At 40.6% G+C, this 13,521-nt stretch overlaps 1 protein-coding gene across 2 annotated transcripts; it reads left to right on the top strand.

Moving 5' to 3' along the window:
* The first annotated feature begins 7,169 nt into the window (after positions 1-7,169).
* On the top strand, positions 7,170-12,162 carry COL8A1 (collagen type VIII alpha 1 chain). 2 transcript variants are annotated; one of them, XM_047100270.1, is made up of 3 exons: positions 7,170-7,497; positions 8,503-8,505; positions 10,256-12,162. In XM_047100270.1, the coding sequence occupies exons 1-3, from the start codon at positions 7,170-7,172 to the stop codon at positions 12,160-12,162; spliced, it is 2,238 nt and encodes a 745-aa protein (XP_046956226.1). The 2 variants fall into 2 exon arrangements, with proteins under 2 accessions (XP_046956226.1, XP_046956227.1); XM_047100271.1 differs by lacking the exon at positions 8,503-8,505.
* Positions 12,163-13,521: the final 1,359 nt, after the last annotated feature.

Here is a 13,521-nt window from a genome sequence, read left to right as displayed (position 1 = left end):
GTTCATGGGGGTGGCATAAAGTAAGTGCTCAAAAACATAGCTAATATTATTATAACTTTTATGTTCATTGCCTCTCCTTCCCCAGCCATCCTCTAGTTCTGGTTTTCTCATATACAGTCACCAATTTTGCCCCTTGCCACCCTGGAGTATTGAACCATTCTTCCATCTAACTCCCTCAAAATCAGTTCTGACAAAAGAATTAGGTTTTCTTTGGAAGGATCAGGATTTCTTCCTCTCTGAGGAGATGAAAAAGGGGATTTATAATACATTCTATAATAAACTTAAAAAGCCCATCTGAAATGAGTTTTTTTCTTTTCTTGAGTGTTCCTCCACTGGAGGTCTCCTTTTCTGGGACTCTCCTCCATGCAGCAATCAACTCTGCTCACACTTAATCTCCTCCAGAATCCCCCAGAATTTCTCTATCCTCTATGATTTAGAGTTGCTTCTCTTTTCCTTTAAACCCTAGGTGCCAGCCCATCCAAGCACAGAAGGCTCAATTTTTTTTAGTAAAAGGAGTTTCAGAGAACATCATCTCCACAAATGATAACCATCTATCTCCTTACCTACCCTCTCCTGCTTGGTTTTTCTCCACGTTTTCCAAAACTGCCTCTATTTATGTATTTGGCTATTTTTTTTTGTGTCCCCATCAAAGCATAATTCTCAAAATGCTAAAACCACAATCCTCATTCATAAGTGAACATGCCAAAGTTTTATTTAACATGGTGACAAAGTTGGTTTGAAACAAAATATTAAAAACTTGGGGCTTTAGGGATGCCTGGGTGGCTCATTCGGTTAAGTGACTGACTTTGGCTCAGGTCATGATCTCATGGTCTGTGGGTTCAGGCCCCGCATTGGGCTCTGTGCTGACAGCTCGGAGCCTGGAGCCTGCTTCAGATTCTGTGTCTCCTTCTCTCTCTGACCCTTCCCCACACATGCTCTCTCTCTCTCTCTCTCTCTCTCTCTCTCTCTCAAATAAAAAAAAAACATTTAAAAAAATTTAAAAAAAATAAACCTTGGGGTTTTTATTATAATGAGCTGATAGAAGAAAATCCTGAGTTACATACAGTTACATACAAAACTGGTTAACATAGCAAAGAGCAATAAAACCATATCCTTTTCAACATAGTTGACTTGTTATATCTGTAAAACTAATCAATTATGCAATAAAGTTACATATCCCTAGTTAGATGATCCTAAGGTAGTTTTATTTGCATCACAGTAAAAGATCATGTAACCATCTATCTTTTGCCTTATCCAATTTTGTGATATATTTTTAATGTCCACTTCCCACCTCCCGCTAAAAGTAAGCTACATGTACCCTGCCATATGAATCAAAAAAGGTGGTCTCTCCTACTAGCTGCTCCTACCAGGTAATAAAAATAACAATAGTTGTACAACAAGATAATAGGTTGCTTTATGAATGTTTCCATCATGATTAATATTCAAATAGGAAATATGAAGGCTTTCATATTTCAACGGGTGTAGGTAGGATTCTAAATGCAGAGTGAGGCTGAAATAGATATTTTCTAAAGCCCCATCAGCACTAAGAGTTTTGACTGTGAAGATCTATCTAGAAATAGATATTGAGAAAATGGAAAGAATATCACATAGTTGCCTTGTCCTCAGCTTACAATCATGTTGAAGTATAATGGACCAAACAAAAAACAAAAAACAAAAAAACAAAAAGCAATAGGAAAAAACATAAGGTTGATGAGCTGCATTTAACTTTGTGTTAAACTTTCAATAGGAAGAGGAAGATAATGATGGCTGAAAAGGTAGGGAAGACTGCAGAAGTAGGAATTGAGTTGGTCTAGAGGAATTGTCTAGGTGGTATGAGCTGAGTTGTATCCACCAAAATTCCTGTGTTGAAGTCCTAATCCCTAGTACCTCCAAATGTGACTGTATTTGGAAAGGGTTTTTTAAAGAGGAAATCAAGTTAAAATGAGGTCAGGAGGATAGGCCCTTATCTAACATGACTAGCATCCTTATAAAGGACACAAACACACAGAGGAAAGCCATGTGAAGACATAGAGAAAGGATGGCCTCTACAAGCCAAGGAGAGAGGTCTCAGAAGAAACCCACTGTGCCAACATCTCAATCTCTAACTTCTGGTCTTCACGATTGGGAGAAAATAAGTTTCTGTTGGTTAAACCACTTGGTCTAAGATACTTGGTTATGGCAGCCCTAGCAAACTAATACAGTAGGGTTAAAATGTGGAGGATCAAAAAGAAGAAACCCTTAGAATAAAAAGAATACAATGAAGATGTGAAAATGAAGATAGACACAGATGAGGAGTAAAGTTCTGAAACAATGGTTTACATTAGTGAAAGGCACCTATAACTACCAGTGTGATAAGAAAGACTTTGTGTGTGTGTGTGTGTGTGTGTGTGTGTGTGTGTATGTTGTGTCTTAAGAGAGACAAGTAAGCCTTTCAACTTTCACATCTCTATCCAAAATTTATTTCCCCAGAGAAGTTTTACCCACCACTCTTTCCAGAACAGTGTCTTCCACCCCAAAGCATTCTCAAGCTCTTCACCCTGCTTGGTTTTCTTCATGGTACTCAAATCTGAAATTATAAAATTTGTTTTTAACTTGTTTATTATTGCCTGCCTCCCACACTAGAAAGTGGTTCAATAAGATCTAGAACCTCATTTGATTCACTCCTCTCACCAGTACCCAGTTTGTAACATTTAGTAAACACTCCTTAAATAACTATACCTAATGAATGAATTTCTCTGAGAAATGTAATCAGAAGAGAACCTTCTTTGAGAGGCATGGGAAAGCCAAGAAGACAATTCTGGTAAATATCACAGGAGTAGGATTCTGCCTGACTTCCCCTTGCTTCAGGGGTGATATATCTGAGGCCTTGAGAAACTATAGCTCCTGTGGGAGGCTCTACCCAGGAGCAGATGAAAGAGGCTTGACCACCACCACACACACACACACACACACACACACACACACACATACACACGCGTGTGTTGTGTTAGTCTCATGTGAAAGGGAAAGTTGGATTTAGGGCAAGGACTGAAGGTTTAAATACTTAAACATTCTTTTGCACAGCAAGCCAAAATCTCACGGGGATAAATACAAAGAGAAAATGCTGAGGGGCATTTAAAATAATATATATCACATTATTCTGTTATATACATCACAGGTCACATGAGGAAACTGAAATTCTCTGCAGCCCTTCCCAAATATAGGGAACCATTTAGAGCTATACAAAATGATTAGGATTGGCAACTCTGACACCAGAATGAATAACTGCCTTGGTTCAGCTGTTCTTTCCTTTTTTTTTTTTTTTTGCCCTTTTTTAACAAGTATATTTTAATGGCCATTATTGTTTTATTCATGTTAGGTTTATCATTACTGCAGTTAACCTCACATTTATTTTGGCTAGTATCTTTCTTTGAAACTCTTTGACATTTCAGTTGGTTTTGATTTGTCTTTTTGGTCACACTCCATTAATAATAACTTAAATTTGAATGGTGCTTTTCAGCTTACAAAAAAATTCCTACTATCATTTGTGCCCTCAAACAGCTCTGTGGGAGAGGCCAAGATTATAATTTATTTTTTATAGTTGCTGTTTTATAGGTAAGGAAACTGAGACCTAGTGAAGATAAGGCACTTACCCAAAGTCATAGACATGGGGAATGGTATAGCTACAACTCAACTGGTCTTCTACAGGGCATGAAACCCATCACTAAGTTGGTCTGACTGGCAAAGAGCCACTGTCTGCACACATTATATACGTTGATGTTCACGTATACTCGTGCACACGTGCACACACAGGAACACACACGTACCAGTTATCAAGTATAAATCTAAGAAAACATCAACTAGAATTCACAACATTATTGTATCTTGCGTCCTCGGTGGGGGGCGGGGTAAAAAAAAAGGGGGGGGGGCAAGAAAATCCATTACCACCATTTTTTTCCCAGTAGAAATTCCAAGGCTCCTTCCTCCCACCAGGTGTTTGTATAGTGTTACACAAATCTGATGTTCTTTTGAGTGATTTGGGGAGAACCACCACACCACTTTGACCACCAAAACTATCCTCAGGGACAAGAGGGAAATCAGTAAGGGTAAGTCAAGCGGTAAATTCTAACCAGGGCCCCTACATAAATATTCAAGTTAAAACTGAACAAAGTTTATTTAAAAAAAGAGCCAGAGAAATGGCAGATGGCAGACCTAAGGAGGTGGTTTTCAGGAAAGGCCAAGACTACAAGAGGAAATAATTGTAGTAAAGTAGGATCCCACTGGGCCTTTGGTATTCAACTGGTCTTCTTCCAGGCATTTTGCTTCCTTCCAGTTTTCCAATGTTTCGTTAGATTGTCCTGGTTTAAAAATTATTAAGTATAATCCAACACATTCACTGAATTGATGGAAGGGTGAAGGGCCAAGTATGCTAGCTTATTATTAAAGACATCACCACAAGTTTAGGGTTTAGTAATTAAATTCATTCATCCCCAAAGATAGAATTCAGTCCCAGCTCATACATTACCAGGTATTACCATGTATTTCTGGTATAGATTAATACTTCCAGCTCTCTGGTGACTGCCTTAAACCCTGAATGTTAAGGACTCTAGAGAACAATTGAGTCTTATTTTTAACAAATAAAGAACTTGAAGAGATCTGGTCAGATACACAAAACTAAAATGAGAAATAAGGTCTTAAGCTCTGGTCTTCTGAGTGAACAAAGTAAGGAATGGTGGTTTGTATAGTACGTTGTAATTTGTGTCTTAAAGGAATATGTATTATATGTGCATATTCTTAGAATACCTCTGGAAACATATGAGGAAAATGGGAAAAGTTGTTGCTTCAAGGGGAAAGGATTAAAGATACTGGAGAACAGAAGAGGATGGGAAATTCACTTTTTTCTGCTGTCAATCCCTACTAAAAAAAGTATAAGCTCTGTGGGGGCAGGGCCCATTGACCATATTATATTTATCTTTATAATCCCTAGCTGGGTCTAGCATTGTGTTTGATGAGTAGTCAATAAATTATCATTGAGTACTTACAACAGATGTTCTTTTCCCATCTAAGATAAAAATGGACCATAGGGGCACGTGGGTGGCTCAGTTAAGTGTCCCAACTCCTGATTTTGGCTCAGGTAATGATCTCACAGTGTGTTTGATCCCACATCAGGCTCTGAGCTGAGATTCTCTCTCCCTCTCTGCCACTCCCCTGTTCATGCGCGCTCTCTCTCTCTCAAAATAAACTTTTCAAAAAAATAAATAAAATGGACTACTGAGTATAAATCAATACCAATTTTGTGGCTCTTTCCAAATGGTTTATAATAATCCTTCTTAGAAAGACAGAAAATAACAGCATTCTATCTTCTCCCATTTACCAGCACATGTACTATGTAGAATACACTTGAATCAAATAGTTCTTGAGACTATTCTGATTTATGAAATGGAGAAAGTTTTAAAAATCATTTTACTGACAGATGTTTTGGGGAAAATATGGTTAGTATATTTAGAAAAATTATAAAGCAGTGAATTTTGTGGTAGAGATTCCATTAAATATTTTCTTAGGTGCTTTTTATTAACCAATTCTCCTGTAGCCTGTTCACACTCTTGGCATCCCTCTTGAATAGGATGTCGCAAAGTCAACACATATTTTCTAAGTGGAAAACTGTGATCCAGAATTAAGGCAGAAGCAAAGAAAACAAACTCACAGGAGATTGGAAATTAAATTATTTAGAGATAGTTTATTCAAAGTTCTTCAGAATATTCTGACATTAAAAATTGTGAGAACCTTGCCACTTCTTTCTCCAGCATAATGAGGACACTCCACTTAGGATTCAGATTTTCAAGTCCTTTAATAACGTGTGGGGAGCACCTTATTATGTCCTGTCAGTACCAGGGAGAACAGACTTCAGTGTGTACCACAGTTGTCCTCTAGTGGGCTTTTGTGAGCCCTGCAGTTCCCTGGGCTTCTGGGTCTTCAGCCCTGGGCATTTCCAGAGGTCTTTTTGAGTTGGTTTTTATAAACCTATAAGCCCCATTTGCATTTATTCTGTTAAATGTCAAATTGCAAAGGGTACTATTAAAGGGCTTGTACAGTTTAAGGGCTTGTACAGTTTATTCATGTGAGTAGTTACACAACCCTATTTTATGCAACTAATTTGCTTTGTAAACGCCTTTCCTTCATAATAGTACAAGATAAACTTCAATGGACTCCCGGTCCAAATGAGCAGATTCTAAACTAATGACTTTACGGTATTTAAATATTACAATGGCATTTTGGGACTGTCATATTGTACTTTCTTTCCAATTCAGAAGACTTCTGTGGTTTGCATTGTTGTTGTCTGCTTGCTCTTCAACTTTTACATTTATTTGTGACCACACCAAAGCAGCTAAAGGGCAGATGAAAAATCTCAGTCCCTGGCATAAAGCCTATCAATTACTTACCATTTCCACTTAGAATGGAATTTTGGCACATACTAACAAAGCCTGACTGGCCACCAAGTTTGCCTCCTTTTGGACAACCTACTCAATCCATTAGGATTAAGTTTAGTGCAAATGTGATACTCAAAAGAATAATGATTTAAAGAAGAGGATAAACCTTTAGCTCTTCCTTGTGTAAACAAATTCTAAATTTAAGGATTAATATGGGACCTTCCTGTTCAGCCAAGGCTGAGGTCTGTTCTATCCTGTTGCTCCACCATGCTCAGTGCACGGATTTCACTTCTGGTCCCAGATATCTGCTCTGCTTCCAGGCAAATGTATCCACATTTCAGCCAGCAGGAAGGAGGAAGAGGAACAGGGCCACTCTCTTTCAGGGTCCTTCTTGGAACTTGTACCCATTACAACCACATCCATTTGTCACATGGCCACACTTGGCTGAAATGTCTTTATTCTGGGCTGTTTCGTTCCAGCTAAAAATCAAGGGTTCCAATGCCATGGAAGAAGGCAGAATTGATATTTCCCATAGCTTATAATTCCACCAATTGCCTTCATTTGACAGTTCCTACTCTTTTCTGTTTTTTGCTTGTTTTCTCCTGAAAAGGCATCATCTTCTTCCTTTTCATTTATCTTCCACTGGTGATGTTCTGCTGATAAAGACTGTTTCCTTCTTCTCCCCCTTCTTTCTCTAAATAGACGTATCTATTGGCCTGTAAGGCTTTCACCATGTTGGTGCATTCCTTCCTTCCACAGGTGATGGCTGTGCCACCTGGCCCTCTGCAGCTGCTGGGAGTGCTGCTTACCATTTCCCTGGGCTCCATCAGGCTCATTCAGGCTGGTGCTTACTATGGGATCAAGCCGCTGCCACCACAAATTCCTCCTCAGATCCCACCACAAATTCCACAATACCAGCCTCTGGGCCAGCAAGTACCTCACATGCCTTTGGGCAAAGATGGCCTTACCATGGGCAAGGAGCTGCCCCACATGCAGTATGGCAAAGAATATCCACATCTACCCCAATATATGAAGGAAATTCAGCCAGTGCCAAGAATGGGCAAGGAAGCAGCACCTAAGAAAGGCAAAGGTAACATCACATTCCTGTGCTGTTATGAAATGGCAGCTTTCCAAAATCCTCAACTATGAGATCAGGGGAAAAGCTACATTTTATAAATTTTTATTCTTGAATGTATTACTGATATTCATTAAGTGTTCACTGTGTTCTAAACTCTATCCTCAAAAAGTTCAAGACCTAAAAATACAGACAAAATTAGTTTTCTGTTGTGCTTTAATAGCATTAAATGGCACAAAACATATTTAATAACAAATAATTTATTCTCTTACTCATTATCTGTTCAAACATTTGGCAACTATTTCATGAGCATCTATTTTTGTGTCAGACTCTTGGCCAGATGCTGGGGGGATTAAAGCAATGGGGGAAAACAGGTGATAAGTCAGTCTTCTGAATTGGGACACCAATGTTGTAAGGACCTACTGTGTTAAAAATATATATATTTGAAAGCATTTTGTGATCTAGGAGCTGGATAAATGTCACTGTTTTTAAGAGTGCTTGAATTAAGCTACTACACCTGTTAATAAACTGACAAAAGGAGACTATAAAAGGTAAGGACTGCATGACAGATGAACATTTTTCCCACTGCTTTCCAGCCATATTCATTAGTTATTCAGCACCTACAACATGCTTAGCACTGTGAGAGACACTTTCTTAAAACCTCAGTTGTTTTAGCTGGATTCTGAGGAAACCTAGCATTTATAGGAAAGGAACTGCATCGGCATAGCAATTCCCTTTGAGAAAGTGGAGGCCATTCCTACTGGTCCCTGCAAAAGCAGGAAGCTCTACTTCTGGGGTACGACTGGATTTGGTGCTAAGAGGCCTAGAGGCCAGAAATGAGAGACCTGAAAATAATATAATATTGTACGTCAACTATACCTCAATGAAAAAAAAAAAACTCTCTGAAACTACTTTTCTTCATCTGTAAAGTTAAGATTTGTTGAGAAAAATCAGTGGCATAAGGTAAGTAAAATGCTAAGTAAATACTAAAACAACATAGAAACTTCTGACTTGCTACAGTTGGTCATTCAAGAAACTCTAGATAAGAAGAGTATGTTCAGGCACTGTGCTAGACATCAAGGATTCCTGATGAGTAAGACATGACCCTGTCCCAGAAGTTCTTGATATAGTAGCTACACACTGCTTAGAAATAATATGTCTTAATAGCACTAGAATATCTACTTAGCGTAAAAGAAGCATTCCCAATTTTCTTCTCTTTAGGAGCTGATAGCCCACTTAAGGGATTATCAGGATTGTTTTCCTTCCTTTCTTGAGTGGCCTGCCTGGCTTGTGGCACTTCCTGTTCTTATTCTGATGGGTACCAGATTGCAATTGGGGAATTTGCTAAGAATATAAATTCTATGGTTCTATTTTGTTCCCTGACAGTAGCTCAGTGAAAAATATAATGGTCAGGATTAAGATATGGCTATTTGTTAAAATGAAACTTTGAGGCCATAAATTTCATTTCTTTGTGTTTCATTTCAGTAGCATAGAAGATCCGGAGTTGTATTGCCGTGAAAGGCACAGCATAATCATCCCAACAAACATGTGCTTTGTATTTTGATAACAATCTGAGAAAGCATAACATCTTTCATTATCTATTATCTAATGTTGTAGTGTGGCTATATTATCCTTGCTGCAGAGAGGCAAGCAGAGACAGTGAAGGCTTAAATGGCCCAGTCCAGATCTCATTTCAAGTCCAAGAAGAGCTTCCTGCCCCTAATCCCAGCTCAATTCCTTCTCCACACTGCTTGTCAGCCTAAAGTACCTTACTTCTCCTGTTTGAAACCTAATTTGCAAATGAGGAATATTTTATTAAAGAATTCATATTTGAGGCTCAGGAAATCCTATAGCACATTAAAGGAATTAAGCAAATGTATTTGGCTCTAGAGACAGACGTGGAAGATGTTATTAAACCACATACAAGATAAAATGCTTCTATTCTTCCCTGAATCCACAAGATAATTACTTTCATTAAACACATCTACTGCTTTTCAGCACAAGAGGAAATATTATTTAGCCACAAAATATGTATTTAATATATAAGATACATTAAAATATTATTTAGCCAAAAATATTATTTAATAGGAAATACTATTTAGCATAAAATATATATTTAAATATATATTAAATACATATAAATATATAATTATATATAAATAAGTATATAAATATAAATATATTAATATATATTTAATATATAAAATGTATTAAAAATCAAGGACATGGAAAAATACATTAGGTAGAATAAATAATAAAAAAAATAAAAACGCCAACACTGTTCAACACATACACACACCTAGAATACATGAGATGAAAATACATATAAATGTCAAGTGATTATCTCTTGAGTAGTGGGCTTATAGGCAACTTTGATTTTTCTTCATCCTTCTTTGAATTTTCTAAAATCTTCATAGCAAACACACCATCTCAAAACTTTGGAGTTTTGTACTTGGAAAAATGTTTCCTCATTACTTTTTAGCTTTTTTATATAACCAATGCTGATAAAAGCAGCTACAGATATCAGTTCTCAATAGTATTTCAAACATGACAAAACAGTTATCAGCCTGATTGTCCTTTAAGTACGGATAACACAGTCCCGGAAGATGAGCACATTATTCCTAGTCTCTCCTTTCAGTAAGTAATAGGCTAAGGTGTCAAAATTAAATAATGATCGTCATGACTTCCTTAAGTAAGGAATAATAAATATTAATTTTTCTTTCTCTTTTTTTTTCCCTCCTTGCCCCCACTCCCATTCCCTCTCCCCCAATAGAAATACCATTAGCAAGTTTACGAGGGGAGCAAGGTCCGCGTGGAGAGCCTGGCCCAAGAGGACCACCTGGGCCCCCTGGCTTACCAGGTCATGGGATACCTGGAACCAAAGGAAAGCCAGGGCCACAAGGATATCCAGGAATTGGAAAACCAGGTATGCCCGGAATGCCAGGAAAGCCAGGAGCCATGGGAATGCCCGGAGCAAAAGGTGAAATTGGACCCAAAGGGGAGATCGGGCCGATGGGGATCCCAGGACCACAAGGACCTCCAGGGCCCCATGGACTTCCTGGCATTGGAAAACCAGGTGGGCCAGGGTTACCAGGGCAACCAGGTGCAAAGGGTGAGCGAGGACCCAAAGGACCACCAGGACCTCCAGGCCTTCAGGGTCCTAAAGGAGAGAAGGGCTTCGGGATGCCAGGTCTGCCAGGCCTGAAGGGTCCTCCAGGGATGCATGGCCCTCCTGGCCCTGTTGGACTTCCAGGAGTCGGCAAACCAGGAGTTACAGGCTTCCCTGGGCCCCAGGGCCCCCTGGGAAAGCCAGGTCCTCCAGGCGAACCTGGTCCACAAGGCCCTATTGGAGTCCCAGGAGTTCAAGGGCCTCCTGGGATGCCTGGAGTTGGGAAACCAGGCCAGGATGGGATCCCTGGCCAGCCAGGATTTCCAGGCGGGAAAGGGGAACAAGGACTGCCAGGGCTGCCAGGACCCCCAGGCATTCCAGGGATTGGGAAACCTGGCTTCCCAGGACCCAAAGGTGACAAGGGCATAGGGGGTCTGCCTGGGGCTCTGGGACCAAGAGGGGAGAAAGGACCAGTAGGAGCCCCAGGAATGGGGGGTCCCCCAGGAGAGCCAGGCCTGCCTGGAATCCCAGGTCCTATGGGCCCTCCAGGTGCTATTGGTTTTCCCGGACCCAAAGGAGAAGGTGGGGTTGTAGGGCCACAGGGGCCACCAGGTCCCAAGGGTGAGCCAGGGCTTCAAGGCTTCCCAGGAAAGCCAGGTTTTCTTGGTGAAGTAGGGCCCCCTGGCATGAGGGGTTTGCCAGGTCCCATAGGGCCCAAGGGGGAAGCTGGGCTCAAAGGTTTACCGGGGCTCCCTGGTGCTCCTGGGCTGCTTGGACCAAAGGGAGAGCCAGGAATCCCAGGGGATCAGGGTTTACAGGGTCCTCCAGGCATCCCAGGGATTGCGGGCCCCAGTGGGCCCATTGGACCACCTGGAATGCCAGGCCCCAAAGGGGAACCGGGCATCCCAGGGCCCCCTGGGTTCCCTGGAGTAGGGAAGCCTGGAGTAGCAGGACTTCATGGCCCCCCAGGGAAGCCTGGTGCCCTTGGTCCTCAAGGGCAGCCGGGCCTTCCAGGGCCCCCAGGCCCTCCAGGACCCCCAGGTCCCCCAGCTGTGATGCCCCCTACACCACCACCCCATGGAGAGTATCTGCCAGACATGGGGCTGGGAATTGATGGAGTGAAACCCCCCCATGCCTATGGGGCTAAGAAAGGCAAGAATGGAGGGCCAGCCTACGAGATGCCTGCCTTTACAGCTGAGCTGACTGCACCCTTCCCACCTGTGGGGGCCCCGGTGAAGTTTGACAAACTGCTCTATAATGGCAGACAGAACTACAACCCACAGACGGGCATCTTCACCTGCGAGGTCCCTGGGGTCTACTACTTTGCATACCATGTTCACTGCAAGGGGGGCAACGTGTGGGTTGCTCTGTTCAAGAACAATGAGCCCATGATGTACACGTATGATGAGTACAAAAAGGGCTTTCTGGACCAGGCATCTGGAAGTGCGGTGCTGCTGCTCAGGCCCGGAGACCGAGTGTTCCTCCAGATGCCCTCAGAACAGGCCGCAGGACTGTATGCTGGGCAGTACGTCCATTCCTCCTTTTCAGGATATTTATTGTATCCCATGTAAAAAAGAAAAGAAAGAGAGATTTAATAGAAGAAAAGAAAATGATGCACCGAAAAAATCCAAATGAAAAATGTAATTGCTTCAAAACATTTATATAGTTGGAAAGTTATATTTCAGTGAAAATTTGAACCATCGTGTACAAATAAAAACTAAGATGCATGTTTAATGCTCTGCACAGCAGCCTATAATTGAAAATGATGGGATAGATTTATGTATCAAGTACTGACACTTGTGTTGTACCCACTGGAATCATATTAGCTGTTGTATTGTTATATGCTTCCATAACCTGCTTATTCAGATCATTCAGAATATTTCAGTATGAAAGATCATAGCTAATGAAAGTCATTTGCTCATACTGTTTAAAGATTTATCAATATGGCTTAAAGAAATGTCATTGATAACAATTACATACCGTATTTACTTGCATAATTTCCTCTGTATTTGTGCAGATATTTTGCCATGGAATGTGGGTGAGGGGTTCTGCTGTGTTACAGCCCCAGCGGGAGGGAATCAGGGGGGACCAGTAGGGTTTTAGTCCAAGGGATATTTCCCTCCTGTCAGAGGCTGTATCTTTTCTCAGTATGAGTCCTACTCAGAATTGTCTATCTTGTCTCTCTAAAAGAACAAGTGAACCAATCAACCACCGTGTAATTTACTCAGTGCCTCCTCTGTGCCTTGCACTGGATGAGACGTTTGAGGGACATGAGACAGTGCCACGAAAGAAGCTAAACAACCAGCTGGGAGACAGGGGCAGTAGTTAATTCACTTCTTTCTCAAGCGTTCTTTTTGTTTTATTTTCTGTAATTTTTTTTTCTTTTTTCTTCCCTCCATGTAATTTCCACTATGATCCAACCAACATAAGCACGTGGAAGTCATAAGAAAAAAATAATAACTTTCCAGTTTCGTGGAATGTTCATTATCATCAGTTTTCAATTGCTTACATGCTTATAAAAATCCCCCTTCCTTGCCTACCCATACAAATGACTACAATGAGGTTTCACCCATGAAGGAGCTTTAAGTGTTTCTCAGTAGCTGTTGAATTTTGAAGAAATTTCCCAGTGTTGTATATATGCAAATTGGTATGTCTGAGGTTCCAAAATCAATTTCCAAAACCCAAGTCATTTTTTACTTGGGGAGGAAAAGAAGTTTCAGAATTCCATAGGAAAATAATTTTTTTGAAAAATTATTTCTCAAGTTTTAAACTAAAAAAAATGGATGTAGTATTTTCTAGTGTAGATACTAGGAGGAAAAGGAAAGTTGTAGGAAAAGAACTGTTTCTTTAGAAGCAACCTGTGGAACAGCTATCTGAAATGTCAAATAGCAAATAAGTGCCCATGCTTCTTTTTCACCTCATACTCAGCA

This window comes from Lynx rufus, unplaced genomic scaffold (genome assembly GCF_022079265.1).
Source record: "Lynx rufus isolate CCGP_SWC_20201006 ecotype Redwood Valley unplaced genomic scaffold, mLynRuf1.p SCAF_5, whole genome shotgun sequence".
NCBI lineage: Eukaryota > Metazoa > Chordata > Mammalia > Carnivora > Felidae > Lynx > Lynx rufus.
Note: the sequence above shows the minus strand (reverse complement) of the source record. Positions and strands in the feature narration are given on the sequence as shown.